Below are 19,744 nucleotides of genomic sequence, written 5' to 3'. Positions count from 1 at the left end.
TCAATGATCAATGAAAAAGTCCTTGAAAATGCCATAATCATTTAAAACGCCCCGTTATTTTTTATGATTTGACGGTGGATGATATACATTTCTTCAAAATGATGTATTGCTTGTAGGTGCCAGAAAATTCCGGAGATAATATATTGAAATATTATTTAATGCATTTATGAAAATTACGTTGAGGTATTTGATGTACAAATAACGTTCATTGAGTCATTGGCACTTGGCACAAATGATGAACTTTGATGTCTAGTGATCCCATGTAATTCTGGTATCATTTGAAAGGATATTTCCTACTGATAACTAATATGCAAAGTAAATGACTGAAATATATTGCAGATAAAGTTATTGGAGGTTCTTCATTTCATATAAAAACCAGTAGTAAATTGACCATTTTTTGGTTAATACTAATCTAGTTCAGCTCGATTATGCGGAAAGCTGATAGCTTATAAGATCACTCGCGAGTCCGTTTCCTGGGCAGAAACCAGTACTGTGTCCTTTTTCAAAGGGCCATGAGGAAGTAACCCTAGTTGGGATCGAACCAACAACCTCTTAAGTGATAGGCTGACACCGATACCACTAGACCACCATCACCCATTTTACCTTTCAATGTCCAAATTGCGTGTGTGAGACTATTTTAGTGGTATAACATATTAGATATTCTTTCTCTGCACATTGTACCCTTTGAAATGATACCAAAATAATATGAGGTCATCTGGCATCAACATTTAACATTACCGTACGTCAGATACCCCAGGTTAAAATACTTTGACTAAATTCATCTTTATAATTTGTTAGATTATGATGCACGAAAATTGCATTAAATATTTGGCAATTGCGTTAACTATTTCCAGCATGTGGTGTTCTTTACTTTAAGTGCTTCTAAAAGAATGCGTGCGGTATATACATCAATAAGAACTCTGAGATGCATAATAGAAAGAGGAATGTAAAATTCAGTAGCAGAAAATTTTGGATTTAAATCTTAAACTGTGATACTTTGTGTTCACATTTATTTTCAAAAGTCTCTATTTTATTACAAGGTATTGCCAGAATGCATTAATATATAGAAAAAGAGCTAAAATAACCAAGTCTGCCATGTTGGTATTAATTTGTCTATATCCTTACAAAACCACATTGCATATGGATGCAAGTTTAACAACCGTTCTAAGGAAGGATCTTTCAACATATCCAATGTGTTATTGTCAGGGTATACAAATCCCCGAGATTCATCCCAATTTGATATTCCTGAGAATTATTTTTCCTGGAAGATCAATAGGGCTTTGCTTGGCATTCGTCTCTGCTTATAATAGCGGGATATCTGGCTGGAAATTTAATGAAATTGCATTTTCATTGTTCCAATTTTCGCTGGAACTGATACAATATTTTCCTATAGGGGCCTGCTGTTAAAATTTCGATTCTGTTATGATGCCTTTCTCTGCCAGAGTCTATGGCATGAATGAATCTGAGATTTATCAGATGAGACAGCAACTGTAAAGGTTTTACATTGTTTCGGGTAAATTTGGATTTTTAAATTAAATCACCAATGCGACAATTTGTGAAGACATTTTCATTTTGACTGATTAAATCTTCTGAACGTCAAATTATCGGCATTAAATAATACAGAATTTCGTATAAGCATGCTTATAACAAAACATTGAAGTTAATACAAGACCATGTTATGATTTGTAATCCTAATTATTTACAGTAATACTAATATGCCATTAGTCCGTTCCAATATCCATTATTTTCTATTCAATTATCTTCAATATTATTGTAACACATTCTTTTTCATCACCAAATTCCATGAAACATTCCATTTCCAGCCCAGTAATTTAATTTGTGTAATAAGATACATGGTCGTGCAAATTTTGGGTGCATCAGCTTCTGTTTTAGAACCTATAATCTCTATATCATCTATTACAACAGTGAACATATCAAATTATTTACAGGCATTTGTGGTCCCAGTATCTGTGTAATCCAATTTTCTGGCAATCACTCGGGGACCATGACAAATGTTCTGTCACGCTGCCAGTCAGAGAACTGACTTGTAACAATATGGTAGGAACTGTTTGAAGAAAAAGTAGAAACGTTAAAGTAATTGGAAAAAGTAGAAAGCGTGCTAAAAGTAAACTACAGAAATGATGATAATAGTCCTGACAAGATGATTTTAACTTTTCAGAAGAAGTTTGAAGCGCTGAAAGTCACCCAACTATTTCTATATGATACTAACTTTCTTGTCTTATTGATTTTTCATATTTTGTCTGAGTAAATGAGGGTTTCGAGTAATTAGTATTTCTAAAATAACAACAATGAATATGAAATAATTGGGGATAGAGTTACCGGAAATATAAATTATCTGTAATAACTCTTCAATATATACCTTCGCAATCAGCTTCTGTATATATTACATAGCAGTATTGACACATCGTTCTATAATACACTTCTTCACAATGATATACATTTTTTTATATCATTATGGGTGTTTTTGTTGGCAGTAAACTACTTTTGGTTATATATTAGTTTCACGAATTGTGTATTTATTGTGCCAGTTTCAAATAAAATGTAGTGGACAATGGTCAATGGCTACATGCAGAAGCTCCATCATGTTGTTAAAGCTGTACACACAACCATTGTTACTACAAGCAAATCTTTCCAAACCGGTTTCCGCAGAAAGCCTTGAAACAAGAAACTAAAACTAGTTTGGTATTAAAAACGCCCTAAGATTTCAGTCAGGTTTAAATAGACATAATAGGATTCAGGGAAGCACATTGCAGATTGAATTGCATCTAGAACGCACTCGTATTGATTATTTTTCTCTTGCCAGATTATTAATTACATTACAGTGATATTAATAACACCAAGCAGAGCTAAACGGATGACACTGTGATCCTATTATTATAAATTTCTGCCTGAAAACATTTCCAATAACTGGCATTAGTATTTCGTTTCGACGTTTAATATTTTCTTGAATCTCTTTTGTATTTCTAAGCAGTAAGGTGGGTTTGAAGCTTTAGAAAGTTATTCAGGCAAAGTTATTTGACTGGGTGATCAGTGTGATTTTTAATTGAAATGTCTCCTTTTTTAATGATGTCTGTGTATTTTTGTAGTTGTTCTTTTGTATGTTAACTTTCACTTATTTATTGCTTTAATAGTTTAATGGAAACACCGATGAACTGTTTCATCTGTGCTTGTTTCATTTGAATATTTCAACATTTTATAAAACATTTCATCTTTGAAAATTAAAACGATGCCGTGAACAACATTGTAAGCTTTAACAAAGTTCTGACCAGTCGGCCCATGGTATACTTTACGGACTGTTTAAAAGTACAACAGGCCGAAAGTGGGCTACTTATTTAGGAATCTGCCTCCCAACCAAGATGTTGTGGGTTCGAAAGAGGTACTTGCTCATGGCCTATAAAAATGGACATCAATTCAAGTTTTTACCCAAATAAACGAACACGAGAATGAATGATTCTTTAAGCAATCAGCTTTCGTTACAATCGAGCTAAATGAAACTAGTAAACAAAAACAGAGAAATAACTAAATAATAATTTAAGTTTAAGATTAGTGAAAAAGGTTAAAGAGGTATATACCGAATAAATTAAGAATAAGAAATATTTACATTTGTCATGCACCGTATTAAGTATGAAATGCAGGTGTTCCAGTGGTCCCTAAGGAATACACGTCTGTTATGTTTTATCTATTGCTGATTCTTTTTTCTCATTTAATTTAACCGCAGCTTTATCAGATTGTATAAAAAGTTCTGAAAATAAATCTAATAAATCTACAGCAAAAACATAATCGCTTCAGTTGCATTACATACGGAATGCCCCTCATACAGGTGTTTTCTATGTAGTGTATATACGTTGACTGTTGATTATTATAAACTAATTGTATTACATAATTATTCAGCTCAACAACTGTCGCCTAAAGGGACTCGCTCCTGTTTTAGAACCAACTACGAGTTTTTCTTGTTATGCATCTCAAATCACTTACATTATAAATACTTAACTCTTCCATACCGAAATTGCAGAAAAAACATAATTAATATATAAAAAATTGTCAGTAATTAGCGATCCCACGCCGTCAGTGTCAAGAAAAAAAAACTGCCGTAAAAACATAGTGAAATAGTCCGTTTAAATGTATATTTGTAAATCTATATTACTTCCATGGGTACTACCGACGAACGAACTTGAATTTGATTAGGCCACCACTTTTTTAAAACCATATGGTGGTTACCTTTTTAAAGGTTAAGATTTGTGACAAGATCACCTACGGACAAAATTTCCAAACCATTTTTTATGTATCAACACAAAGTTTATCTGATCTTGTTTGCCAGTAGAAATGACCTTAAACGGACTTCTATCAAATTTATACAACATATGTGATAAATAAATATATTCGAAAATGTTGTATACCAGTTTATTTTTACCGGATTTGCAAAGAAAGGCAGATTTTGTCCTGTAGAATTTTGTCCATCTGCACATTTAATATCAAATTGTAAGCCCTTGAAAAATATATATCTACTATTCTTGTTTTATATACATAGGTGACAATTTCGTTTTGATCATGTTTTTCAGGTTGGACTACGTGGACTTACCGAGTGCTGTTCATCATACTGAACAGGAGGATTGTGAAGAAGGTGTGTAAACTATTTTTAAGAATAAAAGTATCTTGCACATGCATACGGGGCGGATGGCAAACCCGACCCGTGTGCACTTGCGGAAGCCGGTATAGATACTTACCGACCATCCATGTGAGAAATATTCTTTCTTGCATATGCAAATTTTAAATTTAAGTGCAGTTTTGACGGTGTATGTCTTGATTTCAGATATTTTATCAAATTGCGCGTGAAAAGTTGTTTTTGACCCTCAACGCCATGACGCGCAGTAAACTGAAAAAAACATCTATCATATTAAATGCTTCAGCACGTGCAACATCATTACTCGATTCGGTACGCTTCAGCTTCAGCACGTGCTTTGCTGCGCAAAAGTCCTCGATCCGAGATTTTACAGCATGTGCTACATGATTCCCCGATCAAATTCAATGTTAGAGAGTGAGGTTTATATTAGATGAACTTGGCTAATGTTCATTACCATTGATTCCTAGACACTTAGCAGATATTAAAACCCACAGTACCATATGTCAGTGCTTTATTGATATATATACTTAAGATATATTATGTGAATTTTTAATAGCAATACTAAGATGTTTTGTGTTCAATATAATAAGAAACTGGAGAACATTTCATTAGAAAATTTAATGAAAATCTGATCTTCTAGGCAGGTTCAGCAATAGCAGAAGAAAATGTCATTTCTAGCAAATTTAGTGTAACTTTGAATGCAGAAAAACGTTTTTCTTTCATTATGCTCAGGTGTTACGTGCGAATAGTTATTTTATTTAGCTTGGTCGTTTAAGTTTAATTGAATTGAATTGAATATAAAAACCACTATATCTGTATTTCTTTTCAAAGGAATGCCATTTAGCGATTGTTCAAATTTATTTGCATCCTGGGAATTCAATTTTAATATTGTAATAATAAAAGTAATTGACTTGAATTCAGATTTCAATTTTTTCTTTCCTTTCCGTTTTTACCATCTATTAGTTTTGATTGGTAGAAAAAAATATTAATATATTTCAACGTAAAAGTGAAGCCCATTATATGATTATTTTCAATCTAAGTTAATTCCACAAAGGGAACCCCCAGAAGGGACTAGCCCATTGCCTAAACTATAACCGTTGATGCCAGTATATTTTATTTTAATGCATTTTTATGTTTTACTCATTTGATTTAATCAAGTATAATTTTTTATACAGAAAGATATATGAGCGAAATTTGGATGATTTTTTAGTGGGGAATTTTTGACCACGTAGCTATAACTTGAATTATGTAGACCGATATTTTTATCTGTACACAAATCATGTGTTTTTAACCACTTAAAGGGACTATGTCACAGATTGGCACCAAAAAAGTTTTTTTCTGTAACGAATTTAAGGACAATTATCTAATAGAATGTGTTACGCTTTGATATCATAATTGTAAAAAAGTACCAAAATGTAAAAGAAAAATTGTGTCGGAGACCGGGTTCGAACCGGTGTCGCCGAAATTGAAGTCCAGCGTCTTACTCACTGAGTTACCTCGGTAATATCACGTGATAACACCGACTAGCCAATCACGCATAAGGAATGAATTTTACCTGGTAGACATACCCAGTAATCTTTTTTAATGGAAAAATATGAAATAACTGCTAAACTTAAATACATTGATAACTATGTGGTACTTTATTTAGTAAGTTTCAATGCATTGTACACATCGATGGCAAGTTTATGTCAGTTTTCGACAGTTTTCTTTTTTTCTCTGGCTATTTTATCATAATTGAGACAGCCCCTTTAAACCAGTAGCCTTTACATCTATCAAGTGTAGCTTAGACGTGCCATCCCCCTTTAAATGAAATGTACAAGGATCATACCACTTTTGATGTTGCAGAAATTCAATTAAATCAAAGGGAGCCGAGCATGAAATGTATAATGTCTATTTTTCTTGCATAGTGGCCAGATAATAAAATGAAATGTTAATTTCAAGTTTGATCTTTTTATATTTTATTTCAATGTACATTTTTGTAAGAACCAATGGACAACATGGAAGGCCAACTAGTTTGCGCTTATTTTTATAACATAAGAGAAATGAGTTTAGAATCAGCATTTTGAAAACATTTTGTAATTTGTAAAATTATGGTTAAGATTTATCTTCAAAAGGGGGCTCTTTCTGTAATTACACTAATCTTTAATATGACCCTCTAAGGAGACGGATGCAACTAATGAGAGCTTTACAGTGACTGAAAGCTATCAATAAAGTGAAAAGCTCATCAAATTCATAATTATTTTCATTACCATTGGGAGCTTGATATAATTATCCTTCTATCCTGCATAGCGCTTTAGGTGCATTTGAGGTCTGCTATTTCAAAAGACTCAAATTAATTGCAATTTATATTTTTTCATGGTATTCAGGTATCTTAATTAGGATTGATGGATGAGATCATAAATTGTTCATGCTTTAATATAAATGAAAAAAAAATCAAGACATAACTTATAATAAAATTCGCAGAATTTATGTAATAAATATGTTTATGGCGTAGAAGCATTTAGACGCAATTAATTTTGGGAATTTTCAGCAAAAAGCTTCTAAAATGAGTGAAATTTTGGCATAATGATTATTTTGCTGGAAATTTCAAGTATATCAATCACCAATCATTCTCAATAGCTTGAATTAAGCTTTATGTATTTTTGTTGTTGTTTTTTTGTGTGTGTGATTTTCTAACATATACGACCATGGAATGTAAATGTGATACAGTAAGTATATCCATGTACCATTACATTATTTTAGACCAAAGTAATCAGCTGTTTGGTACAGACTTAACATAAATTTATAAATTACCTGAAGTCTTTATTTTAAAGCCAAATCAATTTAGAACTCGTAAAGTTATATATTTTAATGTCCAAATCAGTATTTCAGAGTGTCAATTGTTCCTTGTGCCCAGCAGTAAATACGTCACATGTTCAGAGTTGTCGATGATTAAAGTTGATGATATTTCGTCACTCGGCCACAGTTGTTAAGTGCACATCGCTTGGTCAAAGTTGTTAAAAGTTATTCACTTGGTCAGCTTTGTTGATAGTATTTAATGGTCAGAGTTGTTGACAGTGCTTCACTTGGTCAGAGTTATCGAGGGTGCTTCACTTGGTCAGAGTTATCGAGAGTGCTTCACTTGGTCAGAGTTGTTAACTGCTTCACTTGGTCAGAGTTGTTGACTATACTTTACTTCGCTAGGGTACGCCACTGAGTTAAAGTTGTTGACTGTACTTCACTTCGCTAGAATACGTCACTTGCTCAGAGTTATTGACTTACTTCACTTCGCTAGAGTACGTCACTTGCTCAGAGTTGTTGATAGTACTTCACTTCGCTAGAGTACGTCACTTGCTCAGAGTTGTTGATAGTACTCCACTTCGCTAGAGTACATCACTTGCTCAGAGTTGTTGACATACTTCATTTCGCTACAGTACGTCACTTGCTCAGAGTTGTTGACTGTACTCCACTTCGCTAGAGTACGTCACTTGCTCAGAGTTGTTGATAGTACTTCACTTCGCTAGAGTACATCACTTGCTCAGAGTTGTTGACTGTACTCCACTTCGCTAGAGTACGTCACTTGCTCAGAGTTGTTGATAGTACTTCACTTCGCTAGAGTACGTCACTTGCTCAGAGTTGTTGACTTACTTCACTTCGCTAGTGTACGTCACTTGCTCAGAGTTGTTGATTGTACTTCACTTCGCTAGAGTACGTCACTTGCTTAGAGTTGTTGATAGTACTTCACTTCGCTAGAGTACGTCACATGGTCAGAGTTGTTGACTGTACTTCACTTCGCTAGAGTACGTCACTTGCTTAGATTTGTTGATAGTACTTCACTTCGCTAGAGTAAGTCACATGGTCAGAGTTGTTGACTGTACTTCACTTCGCTAGAGTACGTCACTTGCTAAGAGTTGTTGATAGTACTTCACTTCGCTAGAGTACGTCTTTTGGTCAGAGTTGTTGATAGTACTTCACTTCGATTGAGTACATCACTTGCTCAGAGTTGTTGACTTACTTCACTTCGCTAGAGTACGTCACTTGCTCAGAGTTGTTGACTGTACTTCACTTCGCTAGAGTACGTCACTTGCTCAGAGTTGTTGATAGTACCTCACTTCGCTAGAGAACGTCACTTGCTCAGAGTTGTTGACTTACTTCACTTCGCTAGAGTACGTCACTTGCTCAGAGTTGTTGATAGTACTCCACTTCGCTAGAGTACATCACTTGTTCAGAGTTGTTGACATACTTCATTTCGCTACAGTACGTCATTTGCTCAGAGTTGTTGACTGTACTCCACTTCGCTAGAGTACGTCACTTGCTCAGAGTTGTTGATAGTACTTCACTTCGCTAGAGTACATCACTTGCTCAGAGTTGTTGACTGTACTCCACTTCGCTAGAGTACGTCACTTGCTCAGAGTTGTTGATAGTACTTCACTTCGCTAGAGTACGTCACTTGCTCAGAGTTGTTGACTTACTTCACTTCGCTAGTGTACGTCACTTGCTCAGAGTTGTTGATTGTACTTCACTTCGCTAGGGTACGTCACTTGCTTAGAGTTGTTGATAGTACTTCACTTCGCTAGAGTACGTCACATGATCAGAGTTGTTGACTGTACTTCACTTCGCTAGAGTACGTCACTTGCTTAGATTTGTTGATAGTACTTCACTTCGCTAGAGTACGTCACTTGCTTAGAGTTGTTGATAGTACTTCACTTCGCTAGAGTACGTCACATGATCAGAGTTGTTGACTGTACTTCACTTCGCTAGAGTACGTCACTTGCTTAGATTTGTTGATAGTACTTCACTTCGCTAGAGTAAGTCACATGGTCAGAGTTGTTGACTGTACTTCACTTCGCTAGAGTACGTCACTTGCTTAGAGTTGTTGATAGTACTTCACTTCGCTAGAGTACGTCTTTTGGTCAGAGTTGTTGATTGTACTTCACTTCGATTGAGTACATCACTTGCTCAGAGTTGTTGACTTACTTCACTTCGCTAGAGTACGTCACTTGCTCAGAGTTGTTGACTGTACTTCACTTCGCTAGAGTACGTCACTTGCTCAGAGTTGTTGATAGTACCTCACTTCGCTAGAGTACGTCACTTGCTCAGAGTTGTTGACTTACTTCACTTCGCTAGAGTACGTCTTTTGGTCAGAGTTGTTGATAGTACTCCACTTCGATAGAGTACATCACTTGCACAGAGTTGTTGACTTACTTCTCTTCGATAGAGTACTTCACTTGCTCAGAGTTGTTGACTGTACTTCACTTCGCTAGAGTACGTCACTTGCTCAGAGTTATTGACTTACTTCACTTCGCTAGAATACGTCACTTGCTCAGAGTTATTGACTTACTTCACTTCGCTAGAATACGTCACTTGCTCAGAGTTGTTGACTTACTTCACTTCGCTACAGTACGTCACTTGCTCAGAGTTGTTGACTGTACTTTACTTCGCTAGAGTACGTCACTTGCTCAGAGTTGTTGATAATACTTCACTTCGCTAGAGTACCTCACTTGCTCAGAGTTGGTAATAGTACTTCACTTCGCTAGAGTACGTCACTTGCTAAGAGTTGTTGATAGTACTTCACTTCGCTAGAGTACGTCTTTTGGTCAGAGTTGTTGATAGTACTTCACTTCGATTGAGTACATCACTTGCTCAGAGTTGTTGACTTACTTCACTTCGCTAGAGTACGTCACTTGCTCAGAGTTGTTGACTGTACTTCACTTCGCTAGAGTACGTCACTTGCTCAGAGTTGTTGATAGTACCTCACTTCGCTAGAGAACGTCACTTGCTCAGAGTTGTTGACTTACTTCACTTCGCTAGAGTACGTCACTTGCTCAGAGTTGTTGATAGTACTCCACTTCGCTAGAGTACATCACTTGTTCAGAGTTGTTGACATACTTCATTTCGCTACAGTACGTCATTTGCTCAGAGTTGTTGACTGTACTCCACTTCGCTAGAGTACGTCACTTGCTCAGAGTTGTTGATAGTACTTCACTTCGCTAGAGTACATCACTTGCTCAGAGTTGTTGACTGTACTCCACTTCGCTAGAGTACGTCACTTGCTCAGAGTTGTTGATAGTACTTCACTTCGCTAGAGTACGTCACTTGCTCAGAGTTGTTGACTTACTTCACTTCGCTAGTGTACGTCACTTGCTCAGAGTTGTTGATTGTACTTCACTTCGCTAGAGTACGTCACTTGCTTAGAGTTGTTGATAGTACTTCACTTCGCTAGAGTACGTCACATGATCAGAGTTGTTGACTGTACTTCACTTCGCTAGAGTACGTCACTTGCTTAGATTTGTTGATAGTACTTCACTTCGCTAGAGTACGTCACTTGCTTAGAGTTGTTGATAGTACTTCACTTCGCTAGAGTACGTCACATGATCAGAGTTGTTGACTGTACTTCACTTCGCTAGAGTACGTCACTTGCTTAGATTTGTTGATAGTACTTCACTTCGCTAGAGTAAGTCACATGGTCAGAGTTGTTGACTGTACTTCACTTCGCTAGAGTACGTCACTTGCTTAGAGTTGTTGATAGTACTTCACTTCGCTAGAGTACGTCTTTTGGTCAGAGTTGTTGATTGTACTTCACTTCGATTGAGTACATCACTTGCTCAGAGTTGTTGACTTACTTCACTTCGCTAGAGTACGTCACTTGCTCAGAGTTGTTGACTGTACTTCACTTCGCTAGAGTACGTCACTTGCTCAGAGTTGTTGATAGTACCTCACTTCGCTAGAGTACGTCACTTGCTCAGAGTTGTTGACTTACTTCACTTCGCTAGAGTACGTCTTTTGGTCAGAGTTGTTGATAGTACTCCACTTCGATAGAGTACATCACTTGCACAGAGTTGTTGACTTACTTCTCTTCGATAGAGTACTTCACTTGCTCAGAGTTGTTGACTGTACTTCACTTCGCTAGAGTACGTCACTTGCTCAGAGTTATTGACTTACTTCACTTCGCTAGAATACGTCACTTGCTCAGAGTTATTGACTTACTTCACTTCGCTAGAATACGTCACTTGCTCAGAGTTGTTGACTTACTTCACTTCGCTACAGTACGTCACTTGCTCAGAGTTGTTGACTGTACTTTACTTCGCTAGAGTACGTCACTTGCTCAGAGTTGTTGATAATACTTCACTTCGCTAGAGTACCTCACTTGCTCAGAGTTGGTAATAGTACTTCACTTCGCTAGAGTACGTCACTGAGTTAGAGTTGTTGATAGTATTTCACTTCGCCAGAGTACGTCACTTGCTCAGAGTTGTTTATAGAACTTCTCTTCGCCAGCGTACGTCAATTGCTCAGAGTTGTTTATAGAACTTCACTTCGCTAGAGTACGTCACTGTGTCAGAGTTGTTGATAGTACTTCACTACGCCAGAGTACGTCTCTTGCTTAGAGTTGTTGATAATACTTCGCTTGGTCAGAGCTATGTTGCTCCTGCACCTGTATAAGAGCTTGTAAGGATCGTTTGTACATCACTTATCACAATAACTTACTTTTTAGATAATTATTTCATGTCCAAATTGTTGTTTTTCAGAGATGTCTGTCCCTGCACCTAGCAGTCAGTTTGACTTCACCAACGAGAAGTTCCTGGCTATCACGTTTGGGGCTGCCACCCTTGCCTTGCTTATCCTGGTGCTTGTCATAGTTGTCAGTGTCATCCGAAGGGGTTCTCACAGGTACAGTATAACGCTCGTGTGTATGTGCAAGTGCGCGCATGCACGCATGCGTGTGTATGTGCGTGTATTTTAAAGAAAAACAACGAAGAGGTTATAGCATAGACTTGGTGTCTTCGAGGGCTTGAGTGTTATAGGGACTGGACACCAAAATCGGAAAATACAGTTTTTTCTTAAAATAAACATTGAATTGTCAATAGGAGGATACATCAATTTACACAGTTTAAATAATAAACGAAACAATCATGTTGCTGTCTCATCTGTGTGCTCCCGTTTAAAATAGCGCATAACGGTTTTCCAGTGTAAATCATAATTGTGTTTGAGTACAGATAAATATGCCGACGCTATTTATAAACCTACTGTGATTTACATGGTAGACAACCATAGTAAATTTCGAATTAGAAAATGCGCAAAAACTGTGGAAAGGATACATGTGTCGTAAGCGATGTTATGCATTAGTACGTAAGATTCAATGCGTTTACACAATTATGTCAATTTTATGTAGGTTTTTGACAATTCTCTTTTTTAATTCCAATTGTATCATCGATTAAGAAAAAAACATTAACTGTGGTAGAAACTATTCACTTTTCAGGGTATCCACACGTAATTTCCTACACATGTTACTGGTGACAATGTACATATTTGTATCATCTGGTGTTAAGCCCCTTTAAGACAAATATTGGTCAGAACTATTCACTTTTCAATGTATCCACATGTAATTTCCTACAAATGTTACTGGTGACAGTGTACAGATTTGTAGCAAACCCATATCTAAGGTTATACTTCTTGGAAACTTTCAGTGCTGGCATCTTGCTCTGGCTCTTTTGCTTAAATAAAGCATACAACATTAATATCTTAAACACAATAATTGGTGTCCTCGATCCCCTGAAATGGTTGAGCTTTCTTGACACCTGTTTTGTCGTACGCATCATTAATCTGGAAACTATTATAATTAAAAACAGTACTAGTACTTTTAATTAATGAATAAAATGCAATTTGTTAAATAGCATTTATCCTACAGGACTATAAATATATTTTGTACCTTTAAATTACTCGAAATTACGCAAAGGTAATTGATTAGATGTTCACTTCAGGGTCTCATACATCATTTGGCTATGACTTATTTAATAGTTGCCTAGTGACAACTAAGTATCATATGTTTTGCTTTATTAAATTTCTATAATTAATTGGATTTTCCACACTTTCACCTGATGTCAGAATTGTATCTCAATTTACTTAATGAATGTGTTAATTTAGGGCTACAACGATGTATATTATTTTTTATTGATAAGGTTATACTTTGTGCCCAATGAAAAAAATAACGTACCCTGATTTTATCTTTATTTTTTCATTTTAAATTGGGATAAGTTTGGTAAGTTATTGAAGTTTGATAGTTGCTATATGACTGATAATTTTATTTATATAATATATATGTAAACATAGTTCTTTCCAAGATGACTTCTGTGCCCCATATTTACTTACGTCTGAAGTCTGAGTTATAGACGCTAAAGGGTATTTGAAACGTTACAAGATAACATTTGGTATAAATAAATGGAAAATGACATTGTTTTGTCATGCCAAGGCATTTTGAATGTTCAACTGTTATCTTATAGTATGTCCCCAATATTCATCGTTCTTTATATATATATCCAGGTGCAGTCTGTGCGGTAGGGGTCCCACCTACTCTACAACAAGTGGTAAATATTTGATACTATATATTTATTTTAAATTCAAATTATTTCAGATGATATCATAAATAAACTCAATTATTTTGGTCCAGTAGTTTTGTTTCCAAACTAGAAAATGATATTTGCTATTTTTGAAGTCAAACACAAAAAATGATAATCTGACATTAAATATAATAGTATCATTGAATGCCTTTATATAGTTCACTTGTAATAGCCATATTGATGTTCCTAATGTTACATAAAGTTATAAATGAGAATGTGAGTTTGGTGCGATGCTATATAACGTTTCCTTGTATTAATATATATTGTTTTACAAAGGAATTATGGTATTTACTATTTAAGCGTAAAACAGAACCTCATTTACATTCATCAACTACCCATTTTTGGTCTGCTAATTATTTTTTATTTTGGTTTCATATATTAATGATTGATCTTTTCTTATTGTTTTATGTATCAATGAATTACGATTTTTCAGTAAATGACGTAGATAGTGCTTGTGAGGTGCGAGCCAGTTGCAATCCGTACGTGGATGGAACACAGGACAATGATCATGTGTACGAGGAAATATTTGACAAAAGTAAACTCAGTTTGGAGGAAGGCATTAAACATCCAGGCTACCAGAACTGTATTGATGATGGGAATGATAAAGATAACGGGAAATTGGTTAATGGTGTTCACCAAAGACGGCCAGTTACTCCTTCTGCGCCATTTGAGGAAGATTTGGGTCTAACTGCTAGAAAAACCGTGCCTAATGAATACAGTGTTTTTGACGATCCTCTGGTAAAGTCTGACGATGATGCGAAAGAGGTCAATGAATGCGAATCAAATGACGTCGATAGGAATATTGATAATTGTACAAACGAAAGCTCCAACGATATGCCACAAAGTAGTGAATCAGAAAATGAACAAAACAATGAAGAAATGGATCTTAGTTCTTTGGAAGATAGTAATGTGACTAAAATTGCTTTGTGTGAAAGAACTGAAAATGAATACACTGAATTTGAGTCAGTTGTTTCAAAAGAAGTCTTAGATAATGAGAGCGGAAAGTTAGGAGAATGTGATTTAGATCAAGTCATCATTACACCAGAAAATGACATTGAAATGAAAGGTATTGGTGATGATGAAGTAGTAGGCGTGTCACAAAGTGATGAATATACAGCTAATGCTTCAAATCTAATCCCACATTCCGATACAAATATTAAAGCAAATGTAGTAGATAAAACTGATACTCAAGAAATCGTTAAATCACATGACAATCAAATTGAAATTACTGAAAATTCAACTTTGCTGACTCAAAATTTGGGAAGTGGCGATGTTACTGAGATTGATCATCTAGAATGTTAGATACTGAACATTGAGAAAAGAGTTTATTCAGTTGCTTTTAAATAAAGGAATATAGATAGGGTTATCAGATGTCATTGAGAAGCTCAGTGAAGAATTATGCATTAGAAGCATGAACTTTGCCTGTTTTATATTCCATATCGTTATTGAAAACAACGGATATGTTTTATTCTTGTTTAAACAAGGCTGTTCATTACCGTTTACACAGTAACATTTTAAGCTTAAATTATGTTCATGTATATGTGAACTTGCTTGCTACGAACCTGCTATGAACATATACTTGCTACTACGAATTGCTGTTTGATTCAACAACATTGTCAAAATGTTAAGTATGTAATACCAATTTGGTTGAATCAGAATATCATTTCTTGTTCATTTGTTTGCTGTATACTGTTTAAGTATGACTTAAATCGATCTTTTAACACTAGTGTCTAGTACTATCAGTCGGAATCAAAAATTAAATTTTTGCTACATGAAAACAAACACCTACAGCGTTTATAAAACAAAATGTCGTAATTGGTTCTTTTATTTTAGTGTTTTTAAAACAAATATGTGTTCCGGTAAACCGTTATAATATTCATTTATTGATCAGATTCTTGTATCGCCGTAATCAAAAGATAATTTGCTTTAATACATGCGACTCAATTCAAATGCTTTTTCCTTTTTCAGTATTTGGTTTTACTTTACAATTTTAGGGAGAAACTGTCATGGTGCCAATTACCCTTATCTAGCTTAATTTTGTTCGCAATGAGACAAGTTTCACTAAAAAAGCCATCGTTAAACAGACTAAGCAACAACTGTTCAGCTATATGATTGGGTTGTTATTATTACCCTCCAATCTGGTTATAGCTGAACAAGCGAAAACAATTTTTTCGTCTATGTTTTTGGTGAAAATATCCCCGACGCCAGTATTCAATATTGATCTTATCCTAAGACAGTGATTCCATTCAGCCTATCGGTTAGCTTAATATACAGGCCCATCAAAAATGTTTTTAATCTTATTATTATCTGATTAAATTCAACCTAATTTGCTTATAGAATTAGACCCTGGGTTTATAAGATATTTTAGGGGGAAATGATCAAGTATATGTTTTTTCATGGCACAGTGTTTTTGCAACAAGTTACAAATGAATGAATTTAATGAAGGCATAAATGGGCATTGATGGCCATGATAGCTAAGAGTTTTCATTTATTTCCCATTCTTTTAACATATCTCCTTCATTTTGACACCCATACTGCTCACTTTGTAAATACATGGGAGTTCTCTTGCTTCCGCTTTTAAATGGAATTTGTATTAGTCCTTTCTCAGACCGCCATCTAAGCGTTTTTACACATTTGTAGATCAGAAAGACATTTTTGTAATAGTTCATGATGTGTTGAAAAACATTCACGAATATTGCATGAAAAAATGAATTGATCCGACATATTCTTGTAAAGTTTGTCTGACAGTGGTTATTTCATATACAAATAGAAGGAGTCACGATTTCTTGCATCCTCAATTATTGAAATTCCTTTCTGCATTAAGTTAAAGAAGATTAAGCAAACAGACTACAGACTTTGTATAAGACATGCTGATATATTTTGTGAACGGAAATCTTTATTTCTTATTTTACTTATTCAATAAATGTTAACAATTTGTACATAAAATCATTTTGTGCAAAAGTTTAAACAATTGTAAACAAAAAAAATCATTTCTATTCATTATTATGAGTGTTATTTATTTGTTTAGGTCCTTCTACAATATCAAATTGGCGGCAAAAGGCAAACATGAAAACGTTTAAAAATATCTTTTTTACTTAGGAACAATATAAATTTCAAGAGTAAGAGTTTCCTTTGCAACACGTTTTGGTGTAAGGATTTCAGCAGATATTTCACAGGAATATATCATCAGATCTTTGTTGTAATCCCGTATGCATTTTTACGACAAAAGCCTTTCGACACCATGAAAAATATTATGTTTTTATGTTAAACTGAATATCAAATATATCAAAATATTTTTTTGAATGAATGACTTAAATTTACTTCCTATTAACAGACAAAGCAAATGTATTTCATCGATAAAAGTAATGACAACACAGCCACAGGGCTTTGTTGATTGGAGAGTTACAAACCTTTGGCACTTTAAACCATTTCTAATCTTGTTTCACTTTTGCGTTATAATATAAGCCCTTTTAAACCAAAATCTAATAAAAACTTCCTTTTTTAAAACGTACTAAGCTCATAAAAACATGTACACATGTAAGAAAAGACAAATGGATTATGTTATATTGAATCTTCAAAAAAGAGAATAAAAACATTTGCTTTTTGAAGAGTATGTTTTTGCTCAATCAAAAGTTCGTTTGCACTGTGAAGGTAATCTATCAAAAATGCTTTAAACTAGTCATATGTTTATTTTTCAATTTCTACATTGGCGTTTGCATGCGGTGCTTTTGTTAATTTGATTTGCTTTTATAGTGTTTACTTATATGTTCTATCAAATGTTTAATTGAAAAATTATTGTTTTTATTTATTGTTCTACCTGCAATTTGGTGTTTAAATCATTGTTACTGTATTTAATTTGTACATGTACATACTATAACTATGATTCATGCAAAACAATATATGGCTAATAAAAATCGAAGTCTAGTTGTTAAAAGTATAAGCGTTTTACGAAGGTGAAAACTGCCTTTTAAATGTTTACATATCATTATCAACTTAATATAAAACTTGAAACAGTCATCTAATAACTTACCACGTGAGTAACGGTAGGACTTGGGACAAATAAATGTCCCGCAACAAGAAAAATGACATTTGTTTTTGCCTACGTGTATGTATCATCTTCAGCGTTGCCATGCAAATAGGTAACTTATGTTAGGATGGCCGTTACTCAGAAACCATTTACGGAATAACATATATCTTGGTGCAATAACAATTGGCATTTGAGTCGAAAATCAAATTATTATTGCTTAAATGTTTCTAATAATTACTTTTTTTCAACTGAAAAGTTGGGATAAGTTTTGATTGTTAGGACTATAGTGATGTATTGCACAGAAAAAAGTTTTAACCCAAAGTAATTTTACATTTTGCTGACCATTCCCATTCCTAGTTTTGTTCATACCATTCAGTCGAGGCCCGTTCACTCGAACTCGCTTGTCTTGAATTCCTCGTTGGCATGAAATAGATGTAAATGACCGATCTGTTCAAACTGAATTTAAACGTTTCTGCTTGCCTCGAATTTTCCGAGGCTAGCGGTAATTTCGATGGTCACCGAGAGTTCGAATCGACTGGGTTCGACTGCATGTTATGTTTTGTTTGCGAATGTTTATTTTGTTGTTCTGTGTTTCTGGCTTTATCCCTGTGTCATTGAACGGGATTTGTGTTTAAGCTTTGGGCACATGGACATGTTTCTGTAGTTGTTCATATAAAGTTTGACATACACTTGTGGTACTCTTATTGAAAACAAATGTGAGAACAAACTCTGAACTTTCTTTCTGATGAAAAACGAACAGTCCACATACTGTTGGTTGGTTGCAATTTATGGATGCGATCAGGAGTATAAGTCTATTCGCATTGAATCATACAACACGTACGCATGTAGTTTTATAAATCAATCTTTGAGTTATTATATTGTTATTATGCCTTATGCACTATGATATATGAAGTTGATGCTTGGTGGGATCCAGCACTTACGTGTAGTTTTGCTTTTATTTGGAAGTGTTTCGATAAGTTTGGATAAGTATGTCGTTGCATGTTAGAAAACGGGTTAGCACAACGTGAACACTTTCGACTTCGTCTAACCAGCAACAAGATGATGACTTGAATAGTTATTTTTCATATTTGTGTAAATGTTTGGTATCGGACCCTAGTGTTGTCCGTAGGTGATTGGCTTTTAATATCTTTAAGTGATTTCCATATCACTATTGTCTTCTTAGGGTGCTAAGGAAGTATCGTCACAAATAAGACAATGCAAACTAGCAAGGACATGGATATTTGAAACAATGGCAACAGTTCCTCAAAATGCATATGTTCTTTCTTAACTGAGAACACTATTTAAATCATGTGTATATTGTAAATAAAAAGGAAATAGATTCTGGAATTCTGGAGTCAACTCTAATTTTAAGGTAAATATATATGCAGAAACCCAATTATCACACAAACAAAATATAAGATATAAGTCAAGTACATTTTTGCTCTTCATTTTTTTCTCTCAACATTTTGGACAAAAATCATTCTGAAGGTAATCTATTGCAGAACATGATTATAACAGAGTAAAACATAAAACATTTAAAATGCTAAACAATGTTGGGATGTGAAGAGTTAAAACGACTTTTGTTATGTATTGAATAACTCTTTAAATAGTTTCGGGAAACTAGGGCCTGGATGTCTAAACTGCTATTTGGACGAAACATTAATTTAGTTAAACGTTGGTAATTGAAATAAACAAGAGAAA

General features: G+C 34.6%; 1 protein-coding gene across 2 annotated transcripts in view; it reads left to right on the top strand.

Moving 5' to 3' along the window:
- LOC128242350 (uncharacterized) overlaps positions 1-17,958 on the top strand; it is a 32,938-nt gene extending 14,980 nt beyond the window's left edge. For both annotated transcript variants that reach the window (XM_052959465.1, XM_052959466.1), the window contains exons 5-8: positions 4,581-4,642; positions 12,148-12,289; positions 13,940-13,983; positions 14,450-17,958. In XM_052959465.1, coding sequence (XP_052815425.1) covers positions 4,581-4,642; positions 12,148-12,289; positions 13,940-13,983; positions 14,450-15,318 — 1,117 coding nt within the window. In that variant the 3' untranslated portion in view covers positions 15,319-17,958. The remainder of the gene's footprint in view (positions 1-4,580; positions 4,643-12,147; positions 12,290-13,939; positions 13,984-14,449) is intronic.
- The last annotated feature ends 1,786 nt before the right edge of the window (positions 17,959-19,744 follow it).

This window comes from Mya arenaria, chromosome 8, assembly GCF_026914265.1.
Source record: "Mya arenaria isolate MELC-2E11 chromosome 8, ASM2691426v1".
In the NCBI taxonomy this organism is placed as follows: domain Eukaryota; kingdom Metazoa; phylum Mollusca; class Bivalvia; order Myida; family Myidae; genus Mya; species Mya arenaria.
Note: the sequence above shows the minus strand (reverse complement) of the source record. Positions and strands in the feature narration are given on the sequence as shown.